General features: G+C 33.7%; 2 protein-coding genes across 7 annotated transcripts; one reads left to right on the forward strand and one right to left on the reverse strand.

The window, feature by feature from the left end:
* Window positions 1–6,312: 6,312 nt before the first annotated feature.
* LOC100245224 (beta-glucuronosyltransferase GlcAT14B) lies at window positions 6,313–10,324 on the forward strand. 4 transcript variants are annotated; one of them, XM_002284988.5, is made up of 5 exons: window positions 6,313–6,578; window positions 7,538–8,301; window positions 8,393–8,468; window positions 8,579–8,694; window positions 9,523–10,324. In XM_002284988.5, exons 2-5 carry the CDS (start codon window positions 7,725–7,727, stop codon window positions 10,020–10,022), a joined length of 1,269 nt encoding a protein of 422 aa, XP_002285024.2. In that variant the 5' UTR covers window positions 6,313–6,578; window positions 7,538–7,724; the 3' UTR covers window positions 10,023–10,324. The 4 variants fall into 4 exon arrangements, with proteins under 4 accessions (XP_002285024.2, XP_010644192.1, XP_010644193.1 ...); XM_010645890.3 differs by having other exon boundaries at window positions 6,368–6,631; XM_010645891.3 differs by lacking the exon at window positions 6,313–6,578 and adding an exon at window positions 6,651–6,712.
* Window positions 10,325–10,425: 101 nt separating this feature from the next.
* LOC100258898 (protein SPA1-RELATED 3) lies at window positions 10,426–22,586 on the reverse strand. Of its 3 annotated transcripts, none has more exons than XM_002282405.5 (8): window positions 21,873–22,586; window positions 20,293–21,338; window positions 19,976–20,133; window positions 13,672–14,638; window positions 13,443–13,589; window positions 13,000–13,311; window positions 12,152–12,211; window positions 10,426–10,967 (listed from the first exon to the last, which is right to left on the reverse strand). In XM_002282405.5, exons 2-8 carry the CDS (start codon window positions 21,217–21,219, stop codon window positions 10,785–10,787), a joined length of 2,754 nt encoding a protein of 917 aa, XP_002282441.3. In that variant the 5' UTR covers window positions 21,220–21,338; window positions 21,873–22,586; the 3' UTR covers window positions 10,426–10,784. The 3 variants fall into 3 exon arrangements, with proteins under 3 accessions (XP_002282441.3, XP_010644194.1, XP_059591161.1); XM_010645892.3 differs by lacking the exon at window positions 21,873–22,586 and adding an exon at window positions 21,817–21,847; XM_059735178.1 differs by lacking the exons at window positions 10,426–10,967; window positions 12,152–12,211 and having other exon boundaries at window positions 12,891–13,311; window positions 13,397–13,589; window positions 21,873–22,266.
* Window positions 22,587–23,888: the final 1,302 nt, after the last annotated feature.

Genomic DNA, 23,888 nt, shown 5'->3' on the forward strand with positions numbered 1-23,888 from the left:
TACGAGAGCACCGCTTTGGCAATTTAAGTGTGTAAATACCTAACTACCCCTGTGATTTCTACAAATTACAGCGTATGGGTTCGGTTGTCGACTTTGGCAAGTGTAATGTGTGAACGCTGACGTGTTGGCTTTTGACATTTCCAAGAGGCGTAGGCCGCCCAAAAGACACGTATCCGAGTTCCCTATGGAAAGTCTTATTTAGCCTCAGTTGCTTTGTTTTATCAATGTCGTGACTTCTTCGGACTAGTAAGGATATTTTAGACATTTTATCAATGATTTTTTTTGGGTGTTTGAATAGTTTCTCCATAATATCTTTGATATTTTATTTATAAGTAGGAAAAAAATATATGGAAAAGGTAATTTATTTTTATAATAAATAAAAGTTGGATGTATTTTTTTTTTAATTCGAAAATTTTTCAAAAATATGCCTTTTCTTTTTAAAATAATATCCAAAAAAAATAAATGAAAATAATCATGTTTATAAAAAATAAATATTAAAAAAATGGATGCAAGCACTATTAAGTTGAAAATATGAATTATATGTACAAATTTTAAGAGTAAAAAAGATATTAAAAATGATAATTAAAACTTTGAATAAATGTGTTATGATAAAATTATTTATAATATAACATATAAATGATTATTTTTAAAACAATGTCGATATTATTTCCAAAATTTATCGTAAAAGAATCTCGTAACCAAATTTATCAATAGATTCGGGATATTATAATCATCCCATATGTGAAAAAGGGAAGAATGGATCATCTATCTCTTAATCAAAGATATCGTAATCATCTTATATACAAATATAAAAGTTTGGTGACAAATTCTTATATAAGATAATGTGTAAAATTGTCTTCTAATATGATTTTTAATGGTTTTCATTAAAATAATTTATGGCCTGTTTCACATGTGGCCCACCACCGAATATACAGATATTACAATTCATATCATTTAGTGGCCCTCATACATGGGCCCCGGGAAGAAAGTGGATAATTTGTGGCAAAAACGGAATTTAAACCTTTTGATTAGCTCATATTTGTGTAATGATGTCGTAAGATGTGTAGAGCGTAATTATTATCACAATAGTAAGAGTATGTTAAGTTAAGGTATTTCGGGGATTTTACACATACGTGGTTACCTATTTACACATACGGGGATTTTGCAGCAATTTTTTCCAGCAATTTTTTTTTTTTATAAAAGGTAAAATATTAAGATATGTATATTAAATTAAGTTTTTTAATAAATTAACATAAATATAACACAATAATATTAGATAATAAAGGAATATGAACTGAGATTAATGTAAGGAAAACGTGTTTCCACTTTCCATACATTATAAAAAAAATTATAAAAAAAAATTATAAAATAATAACTTAAGTTTATAAAATATAAATTTTAAGTCGGTACCCCGACATAATTGGTATTTCATACACTTTTTTGACCAAATGTATTACCTTTGACCATTGAAGTGTTACATTTTAATAGTATAAATACTACCTTTAACTATCTTAAATATTAACTTTTAAAGAGTATGAAACTTAAATTATTTTTAAAGGGTTTCAATTTTATGATTATTTATAGATGAGTGTGTAGAAACATACTTTTGGAAAAGCGATTAAATATATTATTTATAAATGACATTTTTATATGCATATGTTTGATCAAATCGGAGAATCAATGAATGTTTATGTAAAATTAAAAATTATTGTTCAACGATCTATTTAAATACTTAAAAGTCAATGAAGAGAGATGGGCCAGGCCTTAAAAAAAATTCAAGCCCATGATCTACACCATTGGACATAGGCCCATACTACCAAGCCCGTAGACCCATACTGCCAACTCCTCAAACCCAAACAAAATGAATCCTACTAAATAGACGATCCATACAAATACCCTCGATTTCATGAAAAATTATACCCTAATTTTAGACTGGTTGTATGGAAGTGATAAGAAAAAAAAGTATTAAGAAAAATGATTTTTTTTATTTTGTTTTTTTATGGAAAATATTTAAAATATATATATATATATATATATATATATATATATATATATAATTAAAATTAAGTAAAAATGTATATATTTCCAAATTATTTAATTTTGATACAAAAGGGAAAATTAATGTATTAAATTTGAAAAAATATATAAAAATATTTATTAATATTAATTTTTTTTATTCTAATTTTTTCTCTATTTCCTTTTCCTTCCATCATTCCTCAAATTTTTTAAAAGCTAAATATAGAGTAAGCCTTAATACATTCTGCAATCATGTTTAAACTCATTTATCTATTTTTATTTTTTTCGTAAAAGTCAAATAATTTGAAAATATGTAATTTTTAAAATATGAAAAAAAAAATTCTTAATAATTTTTTCTTTAGTATTTTTTTATGAATCAAATATATTTTTATTTTCCTTTACCTTTTATTTTTTTATTTTTTTTTCCCTTCAAAATTTTAAAGAAAAATTAGTCATGGTTGGTTTATGGTTGAATCAAAATTGAGCTTTTATTAATGAAAATATTGAATCTAAGCAAGCTTATTCAAAGTATGTTTAATACTAAAATTAGAAAACATTTATAATATTTCTAACATTTGAATGATAAAAAATTTTAAGTATTAAAAATGTTAAATACGTTTCATAAAATCAATGATTAATCAGTGAAAGTTAATTGAAGTCTTAAATTCAATTGTTTTAAAAATCTACTTGAATTTGAACTTTAAAACACATTTAAAATTTATAACTCATAATATAATTAATACATTTAAGAATTTATTTCACTATAACATAACAACAACCAATTACTTCAATAAAATTTATACAAAATATACATAATAATAATTATAAAAAATATTACTTAACATGAAACACTTATAAATTATAAGAGAAAAGTTATAAAATGTTGATTTGATTCGGTTTTTATTAGTTAAACTTAAAAAAATGAAATCAAACTGATTAAATTGGTTTTCACGATTCTCAAACTAAATGAATCTCAATTATAATTAAAAATCGAACTAATTTGATAAATTTGAACTAAGTTCGAATTTGATCCCATTCTTTTGGATTAATAGTGGTCCAATTGAATTAATAGTATTTATATTTAAGATTCGATTAATCATTCAAAATTTACTATATAATTTATACCATGAAGAATAATAGTTTGGTAAAATATATGTTTCTGAAATTCTAAAGAATCGATGAATGCATGATTTATAGTCGAATGTGCCATTGTTGGATAGTTGCCCTACGACCTCACCCACCCTATCCTAACCCTATCTGTACAGCTACCTTATCTCATTTTCAACGGTGATCCATTGTTAATCACATTCATGGTCAACCCCTATCTGTACACCTTCATTTCTGGTCGTTAATGTTCATATTTTAATACTAATTTAAACGTGAACTCCATTATACAGTCGGTCCAATCATTACACTGACGTACAATTTTTGGGTCGTACTTTTCAATCTGTTGACTTTACTTTAAATCTGATCCAACGGTTGGAAACCAATTTGGCCCTTGCGTAATAATTGGGCAATGAATCACGTCATCGGCAGATCGAATCTTTGGTCCCCCCGCCAAAAAGGAGAATGTCTATGTGGAATATTGAATCACGGCGAGGAAATTCTAGTGTGCTTCTCGAGCACACGCAAAAGAGACGCCTTCTGTTCTCTGATGTTGCTACGTGTCAAGAAACTAACCGGCGATGACTCTGCCTCAGCTGTTTGGCCGTCGGATCTCTCTGGTTCTGAATCATTAGGGATCGAGTGGTCACCTTTTCATTTTTTAAAAAAAAAAATTTAAGACGATAATAAGCATGTCAAATTACATAATTATCAGAGTCTTCACCACGTTGATTTCAATAAAATATTTTTTAAAATTTCATATTTGAATTATTATAAAAATTAAATAAAATTAAAATTAGTGACTAATCTATATATTTTAAAGTTATTTAATTTTATACCCAAGAGATTATTTTGGGTATAAAAGATTTATATATTTAAATTTTTTAAAAGAAAAATATAGTTTCAAATTAAAATATCTCAAAATTAAATTATAATTAGGAAAGTACCCTTTTTAAAATGAAAATTTAAAAAAAAATCAAATTTCAATCGGGTCATGTCAAGAATCGAGTCTTACGTGGGTGAACGTGAGGAATACGGGTTGGAATGATACGTGTGACAATATGCATAAGTCACTCGCTGCTTTAGAGCGTGAAAACACGACTTTAGTTATCAAGAAAGTGAAATATTTATTAAACTAAAAATATTTTTATTAGAATCAGATTCTCAATCCCCGATATAATTTCCACGTGTTGTCACTTTTATTTTAAAATACATTAAAATGTATTACTAAAAATATTTTCAGCATTATCTCATCTATTACTATTTCATACAACTTTTTTAAATTCATTTTCCCTACCCTCAAAGGTAATATCACCAATTAATTAATTACGCAATTTGGACGGTCCACTCGATACAATATCATAAATATTTTTAATATTTAAGTTGATTTTGGGTTAAGCTCTTTTAACACCGGTTAATTTTGGACTAATCCAAACCTAATGCAAATAGGATTTAATATTTTTATAATATATATATATATATATATATATATTATCTTATATAATAATATTTATTTTATTTTTAACCCTGAAGAAAAATATCAAACTATAATTGTATCACATATTTTTACATTGTTAAAATTTATAAAATAAAAAAAAAAGTTCTAAAAAAATATTACACATAAATTTTGAATTATATAACTTGATTAACCCTATTATTTTGAGTTTAACGTGATTAATCTATCAACTTGAACTCAAGTCAAGTTTGGAAACATAATGGTGAATTGGCCTTGAGTTAATTACTTCATATTAGAGGTTGGGTTGGATTTGAATTGATTATTTCTCAATTCGAATTACGTTCAAGTTAATTGTCAATTTGACTAACTCATCTAAGTTGTAACTTGACTAATGTTAGCCTTGTCATCCAACTGACAAAATTTTGAAACCCAATAAATAAATAAAGGGATTCTTTTTTAAATTGTAATATACTACAAATTGTTTTTTTAAACTATCGTACAATTATCAAAAATCCCCTTCCAAGATCAACACGCTCTTGGACCCAAACAACATAAAGTAAATCAATATAACATAAATAATTTTAATAATTTTATTTGATAATAAAATTATTTGTGTCGATAAAAAACTATAAAGTTTATAAGTGTACATTTATTATTAAATTACATTAAATATTATTTTATAATAATATTATGATAACATATTTAATATTAAAATTATGATCCATTTTAATTTAAATGTATTCAATGATACTAAATAAATAAAAATAATATATGTATACTTTTTTTAATATTTATATTTAATAAATATATAGATTATATAAAAATGACTATTAAAAAAATTATATTTTTATATTTTTGGTAATAAATTAAATTAAATGTAAAAGTAAAATAATTAGAATTAAATTATTTAATAATATAAAAATAAGATAAAATATCCATAAATATCAATGGAATATCGATTGAAATACCTGAAAATATGGGTTAATGGATATATCTTTTTGAATTTAGTATTGGGATCAATAGTATATTGGATATCGATTCAAATGATAGACTGAAGTTAAATTTTTACAACACATTATCTAGACATTTTGTCGAGGGTATAAACCTAATAAAGGAACATTTTAATAATTTCTTATTATAAATTCTTTTATTTAATATAATAAATTAACATATGTATAATAAATGAACGAAAAATATTAAGAAAAATGTGAAAATTACCCATTATAGAAAAAGCAATAAAAATCAAAACAGATAAGGATAGATAAAACGGAAGAAATAGGGAAAAATAGTTATCTAAAAAAATTTTAAAATATACTTATAGAAATATTATTATACTCTTCTAGAAACACACTATGGTTGTTATACTCTTATAAAAACCATTTATTTTTTAAAAATTATTTTTATATTTTAGAAAATATTATCACTTTTTTTTTCATTTACTTAAAATATCTATTTTAATACCTAAGAAAATTATTTTCCAAAAAATAATTTCGTCACCACAATTTTTTTTTAAATTAAAATATTATTTTGAAAAAAAATTTCATCCACGTGGATGTATATGGTTCAAACGAAATTTATTTTAAATGATATTATTTTGGGTCAAGGCACCAATCTCCATTCTCAAAACGGAAAGTAGCAGACACGCGCTACATGTAGGTCCCACGAACGATGAGATCGGAGGTACAAATGGCCCATTCTCACCTCATCACAGTACATCTAAACTCCCAGTCCGTCCAATTAATAGACCTAATAAAAGTCAAGAAACTTGATGATCTTAGCTAACCGTAGAGCGCGGCACACCAGATCAAGAGAAAAACCATTCGAAATCCACGCGTATAGAAACCGTTGTTCTAGTAGTTTTGGGGGGTTGCCGTCTTCTTGGTGAGTCAAATAACAGAAACGCAGATTCACAGAAAAAGAAAAACAAAAACAAAAAAAACCCACTTCTCTCTCCTCACTTTCTCTCTCTTGTTCAAATGCAGCAGCATCACCAAATCCAAAGGTCCGTCTTCTTGTTCATGACCCAACAGCTGTTTTCTTTCATTTCCATAATTTGTACGTAACCACTTACCTTATTTATATCTACAAATGTGTGCATGCATGTATGTGGGATGTATATGCCCCTGCTCTGGATTTGTATGTATATGTTGTCCCTCCCCCTTTTTTTTAAAATTAATTCTGGGGTTTTGGGTGTTCTATTTTTTTTTTATTAGGTGTGATGTGATATGATGTTGATGGAAGTTATGGTGATTTGATTTTTGGGTTTTTGTTCTTCTCTCTATTCATTTGTAGGTGCTGTTCTTCTTTTCGAATTCTGGGTTTTTTTTTTTTGGGTGGGTTTTTACCGAGTTCTATGATGGGATGTTGTTCATGGAGGCGACGATGATTCCTTCGTTCCTTTTTTTTTTTTTTTTTATCTGAAAGGATTTGGAGATTTCAATTTTTTGACATGGGTCCTGTTTCTTTTTGTATGATCGTTTGTTTCCTACATAAGAAAACTTTTGAATTTTCTTCTTTGAATCTGCTACTAGAGGTGGAATTTGTGGATTAATTATGGGTTTTTTTTTTTGTTGTTTTTTTTTTTTTATAATTGGGGATTGTTCATTGAAATTATTCCTGGATTTGGCCTTGCTTAGTTATGAATGATGTTGTTTTGAACCATGTGGTTTTATACTGTGTTTTCTGTGGTTGTTTATTTTATTTGTTTGTTGTTCTTTGTTATCGATTCTTCATATGCCTCGATTTCTGTCTTTTCTTATATATTTGATTATATTCTATTTCTCTGGTTCCCTTGTTCCTCTCTATACTTTGTTTATGATTTTTTTTTTTTTAATTATAGCTTATTTAATTCAATACCCCAGATGGTTGTTTCTGAAAGTTTCAATTCCCCATCACTGATATTGATGTAATAGGGTTTGATTCAGTTATTTATTTATTTTTTCGGGTTTTTCGATTCAACAGGACATCCAAAATCCAAACCAAAGAATTCCTGTGAGGAAGGTCTAGCTCAATTTTCAGGGGTTTAGGGATATTCCTTACTGTTTTGATCCCAATACCAGTTTTATGGTTCAAAACCCATCTTTTGAATATGCAATTCAGGAGGTTAGGCACTGGAAAATTATGAATTAGAACCCCATGATAAGGTTTGATGATGGGGTCCTTCAATATGGAGAAGAAATGGGCATTTCCTCTGGCTATAAGCTCTCTCATATGCATGTTCCTTCTTGCTACCTCCTTCAACATGGGTCTTCTTTCTTCACTACACCCAATCAACTCAATCTTCTCGATTTTCTCGCCTGGCCTTTCTACAAACCAGACAAATCCTGTGTTTGCTGAACAGAAGGTTGGGCAACCCCCTCCACCACCTACCACTCCCAACATTCCCCGGTTTGCTTATTTAATTTCTGGTTCAAGGGGGGATTTGGAGAAGCTTTGGAGAACTCTTCAAGTACTTTATCATCCATTGAACCAATATGTTGTTCATTTGGACCTTGAATCGCCTGCAGAGGAACGATTGGATCTAGCTGCTAGAGTGGAGAAGGATCCGATTTTTTCTAAGGTTGGGAATGTTCACATGATTACAAAGGCAAACATGGTAACTTATAGAGGACCTACTATGGTTGCTAATACTCTTCATGCCTGTGCCATTCTTCTTAAGAGAAGTAAGAATTGGGATTGGTTTATCAACCTCAGTGCCTCAGATTATCCTCTCGTGACTCAAGATGGTTAGTCCTTTTTCACTGCTTTTCCAGTCTATTTGACTACTGTGATATTTTCCTTTGGAGAAACAAAAGACCATTTGCTTGTCATATGCAGATCTTCTTTACACATTTTTGGGTTTGGACCGGAACCTGAATTTCATCGAGCACACCAGTCGGCTAGGTTGGAAAGAGTGAGCTCTCTCCCCCATACACTCCCTCTCACATAAACAATCTTCTTAATTAAAAATCTATAGGTGATATTTACATATTAAATGATTCCAAACTTGGTTGTGTTGTGCAGGAATCAAAGAGCAATGCCTTTGATTGTAGACCCCGGGCTCCACATGACAACAAAGTCGGAGATATTCTGGGTCTCACCTAGGAGAACTTTGCCAACGGCTTTTAAACTATTCACCGGTTAGTGTTCCTGGAATCACCTCTACCTTTCTTAGCCCTGCTGTAATTAAAAGTGTTTTTACCAGTATTTTATTATTTACCAGACAATATTACAAGATTGACCACAAAACTTTGCACCAAGGAGCTTAGTGTAATTGTTTTATACTGCCCCTGCAATCTGATAAACATGGTGGTTTCAGAAACTTTGCATTTAGGAGCTTAGTTTAATTGTTTCATACCTTCCTCGCAATCTGATAAGTGTGTCAGTTTCAAAAACTTCGCATTAGGAGCTTAGTTTAACTGTTTCATACCTTTCTCTCAATCTGATGAATGGGTTGGTTTCAGAGACTTTGCATTTAGGAGCTTATTTAATTGTTTCATACCTTCCCTGCAATCTGTTAAGCAGTTTGGTTTCAGAGACTTTTCATTTAGGAGCTTATTTAATTGTTTATTTAGGAGCTTATTTAATTGTTTCATACCTTCCCTGCAATCTGTTAAGCAGTTTGGTTTCGGAAACTTTGTATTTAGGATCTCAGTTTAATTGTTTCATACCTTCCCTGCAATCTGATAAGTGGGTTGGTTTCAGAAACTTTGCATTCCTTGCAATGCAATAAGCGTGTCGGTTTCAGAAACTTTGCATTTAGGAGCTTAGTTTAATTGTTTCATAAAGGCTGTTGGTTTCAGAAACATCCCATTTAAGAGCTTAGTTCAATTGTCAAATACATCATAGTATCAAGTAGAGTAAAGAAAGAAAGAACATTGCACCTGTACATTTATGATTCATTTGAAGCCTCGTTTAATTTATAAAAATGGTGGTGTATCATTAAACAATGTCCTGTTTGTTTGCAGGTTCAGCATGGATGGTTCTCTCACGATCGTTTGTAGAATACTGCATATGGGGTTGGGATAACCTCCCTCGAACCCTTCTCATGTACTACGCAAATTTTGTGTCCTCCCCAGAAGGCTACTTTCAGACTGTGATATGCAATGCACCAGAGTATGCCAAGACCACTGTAAACCACGATTTGCACTTCATTTCTTGGGACAATCCTCCAAAACAGCACCCCCACACCCTCACCATCAACGACACCAGTAGGATGATCGGAAGCAATGCAGCCTTCGCCCGGAAATTCAGACAAGATGACCCTTCCTTGGATAAGATTGATAAAGATTTACTAGGCAGGAAGAAAGGCGGCTTCACCCCTGGTGGCTGGTGCTCCGGCAACCCCCCTTGTTCCAAGGTTGGTGATCCTACCAAGCTAAAACCAGGTCCTGGAGCTCAAAGGCTTCGCCTTCTCGTATCTAGATTACTTCTATCAGCTAGGTATGGTCAAAATCAGTGTAAATAGATATGGTTGTGCCATTCTTGATCAAAATAAAATTGAAAACGGGAGTAGAAGTTTAGTCCAGCCAATGATATCTCATCAGAAAACTGTATCCACGGATAGAACATCAAGGCTAGAGCAACAACTATAGCTTCACAAGTGTGTGATCAAAAGATGGAGCTTGTGCAACATTCTTTTGGAAGGGCTTGTTCAATAGAACCGTCACACGAATATGCTTCGATGTTTTTACCATGCTCTAATATCCTGAACTTTTCTTGTTTTTCTACATATTTCAAAATTTAGGCTCGGTAATTCTCTGTTTTTTCTTTCTGGTCATCATATTCAGATTCATTAGTCAACAATCAGTTCTTTAAAGGCAATTCTGCTACATCAGGCTACAAGAGAGAATACTTTTGTCAAATACCCATGTAGAACGAGCTGTAGGCTTGGCATTTATAGAAAAATATACAAAAGTAGCAATTCTCCACTTCTTTTTCTTCGAAATTTTTTTTATATACACAATGCATTTGATCAGAAGGCTGTTCTCAATCTTCACATTGCTTGCATCTGGTATGATCGAATGACAAAATTTGTTATGTAGTTTGTCATAATCAATTACTATATCTTCCTTTTGGAAAGAAACCTCAGCAAAACAAATTGCTGTGATTGATTTTTTTTTTTTTCGATTTTTTTTCTATCTATCTATTCTTCTCCATTTATAACACCAAATTTTCGGTCTTTTTGATGATGGGGGGTCTTTGATAATTTTGGTGGGGATCTACCAAACTAAACCATCTCCAAAATCTTGATGTTTCCAGCAGAGTTTGCAGCAACTAAGGTGGATGATTGGCCGCGCCAACATACAGAAGAGATGAACTGTGCAGAATCATCTGATTCATGGTCAGAGTCCATGCTGTTGAATTTGAATGTCAGTGCTGGCATGGGGAAGGCCTTGTGGTAGATGACAACCTAACAAACACAGAACAAGAAAAGCATTAGTAAATGAATGAAAATTTATTGAAAATATCCATTAACATGGTATTAAAAGAGAAAATGAAAAGAGAAATCTTAACCTAACACACCCATGATGTTTCTTTACAAGTAGGACTTTCTCTATTGTGTGTAAATAGTTCTGAAATGCTTTCTTAAATCCTTTCCACCATCATTTTATTTCCATCAGAAACAGAGAAGCATAAATGCAGATTCAAAAATCCCAATCCTTTGATAGAATATGCATGAGAACCAACATCTGAGAAATTTTGGAAGTCCTGTTTGGAATTACATTTAATTTCTGCATTTAAGAGTACCATAAGTAAAAAGTATTAAGTAATCACTACTATAATACCGTTGAATTTTATGTTTGGAAACTTGACTCTTAAAAGCTACTTTTCGCATTTAAGAATATTTCCCAAATAGGGTTATAAACTGAGTTACTGTCTAAAAATTTACGGCAAATGATAACCGATGCAGCTAATCCAAATAGCTGGGAGAGTTGAGCTTTGATACATAATTAACAAAAGGGAAAAACAATCAATGGACAAGTTGTTGCTCGGATTGAGAAGTAGATTTTGATAGAATGTAGAGCCAGAATCAAGGGTATTGAATCGACAAAATAATCCACCAATTTACAAAACCCCTACTTGGGCTTTTGATTCTTGAGTGCCTCTACTTGCTTATTTTTGAGTTCAAACATAAAATAAATAAGAAACTAAACAAAGTTGCTTTTCGGATGGCTATCTCTACGCAGGGATGGACAAGCCGGGTTCTTCCATATGAAGGAAGAAGACTACCAATTGGTATGCAACCCATCAAAATGGCCGTAGGGGCAAAAAATTGTAATTTAGTAATTTTTTCCACTTACCATATACCCCAAACAAGACGATTTTGCCACAAGATGGCAAGACTTGTCAGTAAACCCTATATGAAGTACATGGAAAAGAAACTTCAAGGAAAGAATCACTCTTTAGTGACAATGTAACTTCAATAGTTCTATAATAAACTTCAGTTGCAACAGCTGACTTGTACTACTCTTAAAAATGTGGTATCGGTTTTTGTAGGAAGTGGCCCAACAATAATGTGAGGAACCCAAAGAAACAGTAAGTATCAAAAATCATTTTCCTAATAAAAACTAGGTGGGTTGATATATGAAGTACCTCATTTGCTTCTGAGCCCGTAGCAATGTAACCATCGGATACAGACAAACCTACAAAGTTCTGCAACAAGGAGAACATACATCAGCAACAAAACATACATAAACCAAAGGCATATTTCAACAATGAATTAATACATGAAAAAATCACACGTTTGAACTGATTTCTAGAAGATAAATTACATAAATAAGATGAAAAACTGTGTTATGATATTTGACTGTCTGATATCACCAGTATGCAAATACAGGGAAAACTTACCATAATAAACTGACACAACAAAGAAGAAATTCTTCATATCTGAGAATCTTCTTTCCTTCATCAACTTCCTTTTCCAAACATTAACTATTTAATATTTCCTTGAGTAAAGTCCAAAAATGGATTCTTAACAGAATTATACAGGGATGGGTCTCCAGCTACCACAAAAATTATGCAGAGATGAATCTCTAGATAGAGAATTTATTGAAGATATAGTTCATGGGCATATCGTAGTCAAAGTTCTACAATAAAGGCAATGACTTTCTCAATTCGTATCCAATCTTTCATGCTTTTAAAAGGGGACAGTGCTTACTGAAGTTCTGATATTAGCTTCCCCTACCATGTGCCAATTTTTTTACCAACACTATCAATATAGTTTGTGATCACAGTGTCACCAAAAATGTTTTTTAACTCACTCAAATGAACACATAAAATATTGATGTAAATCACAGGAAGAATGGAGCAAAGTGTAATCTTATCAAGAAAATAAAAATTAACAGTACAATCATATTATCTTGAAGAACAAGCAGGTTTACAAACTAAATACCACAATATAAGCTAAAAGATGATTGATACAATATGGAGAGCAAATGTACCTTTACATTCTGGTGGCCAGTGAATGATTGAAGTGGACCTTCAAGAACCCGAGCCGTGCACATTGACAAATCCCAGAGCTTCAGAGTGTTATCCGTGGATGCAGAAACAAGATGCGTTGAATCTACAAACTTGACGTAACTCACAGTCTTATTGTGCCCAAGTAATGTGCACAGAGGTATTTTTGAGTTACGGAGATCATAGTAATAAATTCTATGATCAGCTGAACCAAAAGCAAGGTAACGGCCAGAGTCTGGGGTAAACTGAACACAGCATACATTGGCCTTCGTTTTGATGGTACCAACACTTACTCCCTGCAGTAGCAACCCATGTAAGAAAAACAACTTATTATACATCCAGAATTCCATATGCACGACTGTAATTAGATGACTGCAGTACGTTTAGTTTCAAAGCTGACATCCACCAAGTGCAAAAATAGAATTGCCTGATTGATACTCCATAGCTTAACTGAACCATCATCACTGCCGCTAGCCAACATTGTTGGATCTGCTAATGAGTAGTCGATGGACCATACACGCCTCTCATGCTCTCTCATTTCTGTAAGTACTTGACTTCTTGTAACATCCCATACCTGGACATTTTACAATTAAGCAGCAGCTATAACATGATAGACAGCTAAAAGGTAAAAATGAGATGGATGAGGCTTGACCTACCTGTACTACACCTTCAAAGTTACTGGAAGCAATCTGGCTTTTGATATAACTATTCCAACATATACTGCTTAGCTTTGACCTACAAGCCATTTCAACTAAAGGATAGTGGATATCACGATCTTCATTTAGGATTGAATTACATTCAAATACTTTAATCTTCTTATTTACACCAGCTGTAGCAAAAAGTTCTCCATCCCGATCAAAACTGACAGAGCATACTAGGTTGGAAGAATTTAATAGATCCCCTTGCTTCAAGTCTGCTTTAACTTTTAACTTACTGAAAGATAGATACTTGCACAAACCATCAAGAAATGGATTTATCCATCCACTTTGTCCGTGCTCATTGTACTGGTCTTTTGATGCCAAATTATTAACTGAACTTCTTTCAGTTACAACAATAGATCCTCTACCATTACTACTCGGGGGGGAGATTTTATTGGATGGTTTCCCTGATGGCTTTGTTGGCTTGCGTCTTGTCAAAAGATAAGCTGACTCTAGTTTCTTAAAGTTCTTCATTAATCGAGAACTTTTGGAAATGAGAATTTCTGGATTTTCAGCATTCATGCCCAACTTTTGGCCATTGTTTAAAGTATCATCCAATTCCTTTATGTGATGAACTCCTTGTCTGAATCTTTTGCTAGACCTGACACTAGTGGAATCCTCATTTTCATCAACATCCATTGGAGAAAGATCAGATGTTGATTGATCATCCTTGACCAGTTCTTGGTATGAGCCTCCCCTTTTCCTAAGAGTAGCTTGCTGTTTTCCGACTTCTTCAATATCAGAAGATAGAAAAGAAATGGTATCTTGCAACTTATCCACAGCTCCCTGTTTTCTTTGTTGCATCAACAAAAGAAATTCCAGCAACAATTCCTGCTCCTCTATTCTCTCTCTAAGCTCTATTGCTGCTTCACGTTCTTCCATTTTGTCCCTTGGTTCGGTAAGAAACTCGCTTTGAAACAATTCACTGTTATACATGGCATAAAAACAAATATTATCTTACTTAATCCAAAAGATAGAATGGTTAAAAAACGCTTCTTGTATGTGCAAACTGAATTGCTTAACCATCCATGGCAATAGATCAATAGAAAGCAGATCAAAATGCTGCAAATATCCTACAGCCCAATACTGGAGTAGATGAAACAAGAGTACAGTCACAATCTCTCATAAATTACTACTTTATTTTTTATTGGTTTTGGGTTGAACATAGAATTCTTAAAAGTCACCTTCCAATCTGACCTGGTCAGAACATTCCATGAATGATAATATTCTGAATCTAATTTGGACAAACCAAACTGAATAGTCTGAATTACCACAAATTTTGATGCCAATTTTCAAATTGAATAGGGAAACATGCATGAGCCTGAATTTTGAACAGGAAGATTCATATAAACCAATTTAATCTCATCAAAGGAGGGCCAGAGTCTTAAAAAATATTGCTCCCCTATTATGAGTTATTGGAGATATATGACTCTCTAGATAATGTTGTATACAAAGAAAAAATTTAGATATTTAGTGTAAGTGTCAGTGTCAGTAGTTGCTATTTTTAGGAGAAAAAGTAGTAATTTGGTTTTGGTGAATTGACTTGTAAGTTTTTAGGTGGTCCTATTACTAAGAGAGATTTTATCTCAAGGAAAGTTTGTTCCCGTTAGTCTTATTGAAAGAATTTTCCTTGAAGCAACCACTATCCATTCTTCACTTTTTACAAGTGCTTTGAGGACTCACTTGCTTGATTAGGAAGTGATTTGGGTGGTGCCTTGACCAAATGAGACCCTCACCTATTTATAGGAACCAATGGAACTCTCTGGAACCTTGGAGGGTTCCTTACAAATCACGAAGATTCTAGAATACCCTACACAATTCTATGTACAACCCTATGTACAAGAGATCTCTAAAATTCTCTAGAAAGCCTTAGACTCCTTTCATGCCTTCCACCATAGTGTAGAGATGTGTGGACATCTTTAGGCATCTCTAGAACCTTCCACACTCTTCCCTCCAATGGCTTAGTGTAGATGGCTCTAGGAGTCTCCAGAAGCTTCTTAGGCTCTATATAAATCCATGAGGAGGCTCATTTGAAGCATCCTGTGACACTCTCCCCTACCTATGCCTTTGACGTCCTTGTCGTTGCCTCTTTCTGAAATTTCTCGATGTGTTTCCAGAACCTTCTCAAGGCATCCGCATGTTCCTAGCTTACCTGCCTCCTAGGTAGTCATTTCCATCGGACTAGATACTCAATCACAGGAGGGACCCCTTGTCTCTTGATGACCCGTTCAGCCAGGATATTTTTCACCTCCTTTTCTCGTGAGGCCTCGGATGGATGCAGATCCCTGCACTTTCGATGCTTGGAGTGTTGCTTCCTCTTACCCATCAAGTTCACCTTTCCCTTGGTGACCTTGTTGATGTATGTGTGGGCTACCTCAGCTCGCTCCCCTTTTGCCTCTTTTACTTGCACCCTTGATAGTAAGGAGGTCTTAGGCGTACTAGGATTTGGGTTGAATTGGAGGGCACCTAGTAGTTGTATCAAGCCCATATGTGCTTCGTCCTCCTGTTCCCTTTCCTTGATCATGGCATTGAGCGCCTTCATCTTTGGACAATCCCGTGCCCAATGTGGACCATCACATAGGAAGCATTTGATTTTAGGCGTAAACTCCTTCCTTTCCGCCTTACCCCTTCCTTCTCGTACATTAGGCGTCTTGCCTGATCCCATTCTAAGAGCATTGTGGTCCCTTGAGACCTCGTCTCCCCCACCCGTGGCGTGGCCATCCTCCAAAGACTCAACCTTGGATGAGTCTCCCCTCTTGTAATCCGTTAAAGACTCTGCTACTACCATAGCAATGGCTAAGTCTTGAACGCCTCGGCGCCTTACTTCCTGCTCGGCCTACCCTTGCAGGTTATCCATGAAGTTGAATAGCAACTCCTCCTCAATCATGTTAGGAATCTCAAGCATGAGTAAAGAGAATTCCTTGACATAGTTGCGTATCGAGCCTGTGTGCTTGAGACACCTCATGTTTTTCCTAGCCAGGTAAGCCACGTCCTCGAGGTAGAATTGCCTCTTAATCTCCCTCTTGAAGTCCTTCCACGTCTCTATGGTGCAAATGCTTTTCTCCATATCGGCAAACCTCCGACGCCACCATAGAGTAGTTGTATCAGTAAGGTAAAGGGTTGCAGTTCTTACCTTAGTCGCCTCATCAGTCAATGCGATAGCCTCGAAGTATCGCTCCATATGCCATAAGAAGTTATCCAACTCCTTGGCATCCCGCTTGCCACTAAACCCATGTGGCTTCGACACCTCCACCCTAGATGCCTTCTGTGTGGCCATGACCCATGCCGACACAGCAGCCTTGTAGATGGCCAACTCCTGCCTAACCTCCTGGTCTCGAGACTCCATTCGAGTGGCCAAGGCCTTTATCCTTGACTCCATGCTAGCAAGCATGCTCAAGACCTTTCCTTGGAAGGACACAAACTCCTCGTGCGACACTGGCTGAACCTGTGAGACTAGTACCCTCTCACGAAGGTCTTGGATCTACTCCCTTAGATCCTCTAAGCCCTTCTCCATGCCTTGCTTGATCAAGTCCAACCCCTCCCGAGTGTCCGCCATGGCTAGCTCCACCTTGGATAACCTTGCCTCTATGTTGGCAACGACATCACGAGATTTATCCTTCTTCCCCCTACCCCGTGCGGTAGGCTCAGTCTCCCTCCCACGGGTTTGCTCGCTAGTCTCCTCCATGTTAGAGCCCGACATGCTTCCTTTACTATGCCCGCTTTGTAGTCACGCTCTGATACCACTTCTCACGGACTTAGTCGTCTCCTAAGCTCGTGCGGCACTTAGACAAGTCAAGACGCTTGATCTTGCTAAGTCAGCCTTACTCCCAATGCTTAGCTTGCTAGGCTAAGACACTCGCGACTCGGAAGTTGTAGAAGGCGTAGTAGGCAACTCTTAAAGAATAAAAGTTCTTATTACTCAAGGAAGCTTTTACAAGTGCTTTGAGGACTCGCTTGGTTAGGAAGTGATTTGGGTGGTGTCTTAGCCAAATGAATTCCTCACCTATTTATAGGCACCAATGAAACTCTCTAGAACCTTGGAGGGTTCCTTACAAATTAAGAAGATTCTAGAATACCCTACACAATTCTATGTACAACCCTATGTACAAGAGATCTCTAGAATTCTCTAGAAAGCCTTGGACTCCTTTCATGCCTTTCACCATAGTGTAGAGATGTATGGACATCTCTAGGCATCTCTAGAACCTTCCACACTCTTCCCTCCAATGACTTAGTGTAGATGGCTCCAGGAGTCTCTAGAAGCTTCCTGGGCTCTATATAAACCCATGAGGAGGCTTATTTGAAGCATCCTATGACATTAAGCCTCAAATATAGGCTTCTAATAGGTTTAGGGTCTTTGCAGCCTTTTTGTATATATTTTCTTAGAGGTTTAAACCTCAATATTCAATGGTTTTAACGAGTTGTGTTTTTGTGGGGTTCTAGTGTAGATCTATAAATTTTGTTTTGGGTCCAAGACTAGGGCTAAACGTTTTACAAAGGGCAAGTTGACCAAAGGAAAAAATCACTACAATTGATGAATGAAGAAGAAGAAGAAGGAGAATGAGTGGACATTAACTCTAATGAGGAGGATAGTAGAGCATATAATCATGATTCCTTGAAGGATTCCGCTAGTGATTTTTTGGATAGCCTTGAAGGATTCTACTAGTGATTTTTTGGATAGGCTCGAAGGATTCTACTAGTGATGGTGATAATAGGATTGTAGATTATTTGATAAGGCAATGGGAAGAGTAGGATTTTAAAAGAGAGAAAAATGAACTAAATTAGAAACTATAAAGATAAACAATTAATTTGATTATTCTGAATTGTATAATTTTCTAATTATTCAATTTTCATGTAATTTTATTAGCATTTTTCCATTTTTTGGGATTTCTCTTTTTTTCATTATTTATATATTTGTTTAAATTGAGGCTTACACCTTGCTCTGCTTCAAAGCTTATGCCTCGCCTCACTGGGGCAAAATGCCTCAAGACCACCTTTAGCCTTTTAAAACATTGGGCAAGATACAAGCTAATCTAGCATCCTCAATGATATATTTCCATGGTTATTATAAACCACAAATCTAATGGAAATTTTTTAATTTTACTATCTTTTGGCTCTCTCTAGAAAGCTTCTTCACTTTTGGAAAAGACAAAAGCAGTACATTGATAACCCCTCAAGTTTGATGCTATTTTATGTCATTCCTATCAATAAAGCGGTTGGATCCTCATGTTTGCCCTGGTCTCAATATTATTTTTAAGCATAGTGGCATTGTATTGTTTTGTTCACACTAGATTAATCCAATTCAAAGAAATAGTAGCATTATTAAAATAAGCAAACATTAAAAATTCAGCCTATTAATTCTGAAAAACTGCAATGCAAGAAACCCATATCTTACCCACATATCCCATAAAAAACAATGCATTAGCACCCATGTCCAGAGAAATGTTTCATGTCAATTATATATCATAGCTTGTTAGTAATCCCATCACCATTACTCTAAGAAAGATATTACTTTTAAGGCATAGAGAGCACCAAGGTACTTTTGACTGTCCAACAATATAAACCCCAACATATGCCCCATAAACTAACACCATCCTGACATATTGATTAGGATACTCTTTATACTCCTAACAGAATGAGTGTAGCCCAGAAGGAGACAAGAACACAATTTTCCGGAATAAACTACAGCATTATGGCCTATAAGTTACCACCTAGAAAAGGATGAACAGATATGACCACTGCTAAAGTACATATTTGATTAATTGAATTTGCACCATATGGTCTAACACATTCCTTTGTGCAGTAGGTGAATTCTTCACAATCTTCTTCAAGTTTAGATGGAAATTCCATATCCATTCTCAAGCTTGGAAAGAGTTGCCAGTGACAATTTGTTTGATGGTGGCAAAAGGAAATATATAGATCTGGATGAACTTTCTCTCATGAAGAGCAAGACACCAGTCACTTAAATTCAGCTCCCAACAAATAAAATCTAATTTCAAGATTCTGAGGTGGCATCAGATTTTGGGGGGAGAAAAGATGTACATACAGATTAGCCTGGAAAGCTAATTTCAACCTTTCTGAAAGTAGACGATACAACTATCTTAGAGTTGTATTTAATACCATTGTGCTACAATCTATATTAGATATCCAAACCTCACCACTGTGTTAAGAAAAAAGACTAAAACTGAGAAGCAAGAAATAGGAAAAGATGGGATCCATATCCAGGATAACAATGCAAGAAAGATCTGCTGCAAGGAGAAACTACCTTATCTTTGGCCGACTACTTGGCTCAGGGTGCAGCAACCATAGGCAAAATGAAGCTTCCTTTGGCCACTTCAACAACAACTGAGGAGGAAGAACTCGATGCCTCAAACAAGACATAGTTCTGCTCTTTTCTTCTCTTGAGCTAAATGTGCAGAATAACTGCTCACAAGTACAACACTCACATCAGGTTGTAGAAAGAAAATAAATAGACATAAGTCCTAAGACTTTGAAGTCAGCTCTAACCACTGGTAGAAGGAAATAAAACAAACACAAAAAAAAAATCCAAAAATTCAAACACGAATTGAACTATTTCCAGACCTCAAAAAGGAGGACGCCCAATTGGTAAATATCAGAAGCACAGGAAGTCTGAGCACCAGAAATCTCTTCCGGACTCGTGTACCAATTGGTTTCCATGAGCAATATCTCCTTCATCGGAAAGGTTTGCTTCTTTTCTTCTGATTGTTCAACACTTCTTCTATCTGTACTTTTATATTCTTCTCTATCTTCTACTAATGTCACATGTGTTGCAGAAACTGAACTTGATTGCATGCAACTGGTTTCTGATAATACAATCTGAGAAGCATTTGTTGGCATTATCGTGGGTAAAAAATCTTCATTTCCTGACCGGCTTTTCCGCAGATGCAAGTCATCAGGCAAAGAAGATAATCCATTATCCTCCTCGGTATGGCTGTTCGACCCATCCTCCAAAGAATCAGAACCTGAATCTGAGCAGGATACTGACTCAATAAAGGAAACATGGTTGAAAGATGACATGACAAAACAGGAAGGCCTCACATTATTAACAACTACTCCTTGTGAATGTGCTGCATTAACAATTTCTGCAATTTGAGTAAATATGTGCAAACATTCAAGCGCATCAACTCTTCGTTCTGGTTTGTCCAACCAATGCCTCAAGCTAACATCACCCCATTCTATTGCCCGAACAAAAGGGTCCAAAGCTACATCATCATCACAAACTTGAGAAATACCGACCTGGTTTTTATGGTTCTTAGTATGAGACGACAGAACATGATCTCTCTCCTTCCTCCCAGATATAAATCCAGAATCATGTGATGCACCTCCAGACAAGCCAATTCTATTGGCATGACGCTGCCTGGGATTTCTCCCGTGCGAAACTATAGAAACATTCAATCCCCTAGAAATATCAGAATTACGCCAACCCGACTCAGAAGAACCCTCCATTGTCATCCACCTATAGCTGAATGCAATCCAGAGCACACACATCTAAAAAATAGAGGAATCCTCCTACTTCCACCACACTCTCTCACTTCCACCATCACCATTTTGTATCAAAAACACATTTCAGCGGCACCCACAAACCAGCTCCGCCATCGAAGAATTCCCTGCCGGGCACACAGACATGGATAAATGAACTTTTGAGCAAGCAATTTCCACCACAAACAGCAGCTCATTCAACAATGATAGAAAAACTAAACAATTCTTAAGAAAACATTGAACCACCCATCAAATTATAAGCAAAAGCACCGCCACCAAGAAAAAGCCCATCAAAGAAAATCAAATATACCATAAACATGGAGGAAAAAGAAATGAAAAATCAAACTTCCCCGTAAAAAAACTGTACAGTTTTAGACCCAAAGAAAGATTACTAGCAGAAAAAACACAAGCACAAACACCATCATCATCCTCAGAAACCCACCAAAGACAATTAAGATAAACCTATGAATAGTGCGAAGGGGATAAAAGAGAAAAAAATAGGAATCACCACCAGCACGGTGACCCGCTTAAAACCCACCAAAAAAAAATTCATATAATCTAGAAAACTGAAAACAGAATTATCAAATTACCCATCAAATAACATACCCATACACACATAGAGAAGGAGAAGAGAGAAGAGAGAAGAGAGAAGAGATCAGTACCGTAGCCAAGAGAGACCATCTGTTTCCACACTCCCCCAACATGTGAACAGAAGCACACGGGAACACCCAAAAACCAAAAAACATTTTATCCCACAACTTTACTCCACAGCCTCATATATTCCCCATTATTTTCTCAAGACAAAAAACAAAGAAATCTCACCCACAAAAAACCCACATCCCCTTTTTTTTCTAATCAAACCCCGAAAATCAGAAAAAACAAAAAACAAAAAACAAAAAAAAAATCATCTTCCACGGTTCTACCAAGAAATCTCCAACCCATTTTCCATCTATCCATGAACCCTCGATGTCCACCAAAAATCACTCTTTATTCCATTGATTCTTTTCAAAAACCTCCCACACACCACACCCCTATTTCATTATCTTCCCCCTATTTTCCATGTGGCCTACGTGGCGCAGCCGTCTCCTCTAATTTGTCTCACATCGGTACCAAACTGGGAATTTCGCACACCAGTGGACCCAAAAAGGAAATTGCCTCTTTTCGTGTGAAATAATATAAAATTAAACAAATTTACCATCGAAGCTGTAAACGCAGAGCTATCATTTCCTAAAGTGGAAAGGTTCAACTTGGGTCAAAAACAGTGGTCAAGAAATTCAAACCATATCAATTAAGGGATTAATTTAATCCCCATCCAATCATCCAAACTTATGAAAGTAATCAATATACATATAGTTTATAAATTTCAGATTATTTAATACATAACTTTCTCTGAAAGTAATGCCACTTATATAAGATAATACAATTGGTAGGGTAGGGATAACTACAACATTAGAAAACATGCATGTTTGGATCAAAGAATTGGGATAATTTCATTCCCAATATACACTTAATTATCATTAATTTAAATTTTTGTCAAATATCTTTTATTTTTCTTTTATCATTTTCATTTATTTTCCTTTTAATTTAAAATAAATAAAGTTTTTGATAAAATTTTGTACAACCCGTAACCTAAAGGAGCTTTTGTGACTTTAGAAACTCTCTCTTATCCCATATGAGTCACAATATAAATAAAATTTATTTTTAAGAAATACATGTAAATACATAAAACAAATATTCTAAGTTGTAAACATATTTTTATTGTAGAAAACATGGCTTACATTTTCAATGATTATTTGTTGAAAATTGCTTCCAAAAGCCTTCCAAACAAACCCTAACAATTTTCTTTTGAAAATTGTAAAGAAAAAATATCTATAAATAAATTTCAAGTTAATAAATTATCTTTATATTTATTTTTAAACTTATGTTTTTATTTTATCTTTTGTAAAAAGATTAAATAAATTAAAACACATAAAATTTTAATTAATTTTAATTACATTTAATTTTTTTGTCGTATAAAATACTATAAATTAAATATGAAAAAAAAAATCATTTTCTTTAATGTTTTTAGCTTCATTTCCTTAATATCTTTCAAATATATATATATATATATATATATATATATATATATATAGTCATGAGACAATTCTAAGTAAATGAAAACCTTTACCACCTGATAACTGTTTTAAAAAATAATTATAAAAGCTAATTTTTAAGAATAATTTTTTAAAACTATTTTCTGGATTTTTTAGAACAAATATTCCTTTGAAAACTTACAATGTTTTTAATTTATTTTTAATATTTTTAAATATATTTTAAAAATAAATTTTATATCTAATATTTTATTTTTAATCATTTTACGTGTTTGTATAATTATTTGTTAAAACAACATTCTAAAAATAAGTGAAAATAAAAAATAAAAAATAATTTTTAATTGTCAAACATGTTTTTTATTCTTCAACATATTTTTAAAAGAGCTAATAAAAATTTGTATAAATATATTTTTAAAATTTCTTATTTTAGTTATCAATATAAGCATTTTTCTTAATTAATGTAAGGAAATTTTTTTTTTCATGAAAATGGAATTGAGTCATCGTAAGACTCGCTATAATAGATTGAATAACACCCCAGTATGATTGATATTTTAAATTTCGGGATTGAACTTTATTGCAAGAACACTT

This window comes from Vitis vinifera, chromosome 19 (assembly GCF_030704535.1).
Source record: "Vitis vinifera cultivar Pinot Noir 40024 chromosome 19, ASM3070453v1".
Classification (NCBI taxonomy): domain Eukaryota; kingdom Viridiplantae; phylum Streptophyta; class Magnoliopsida; order Vitales; family Vitaceae; genus Vitis; species Vitis vinifera.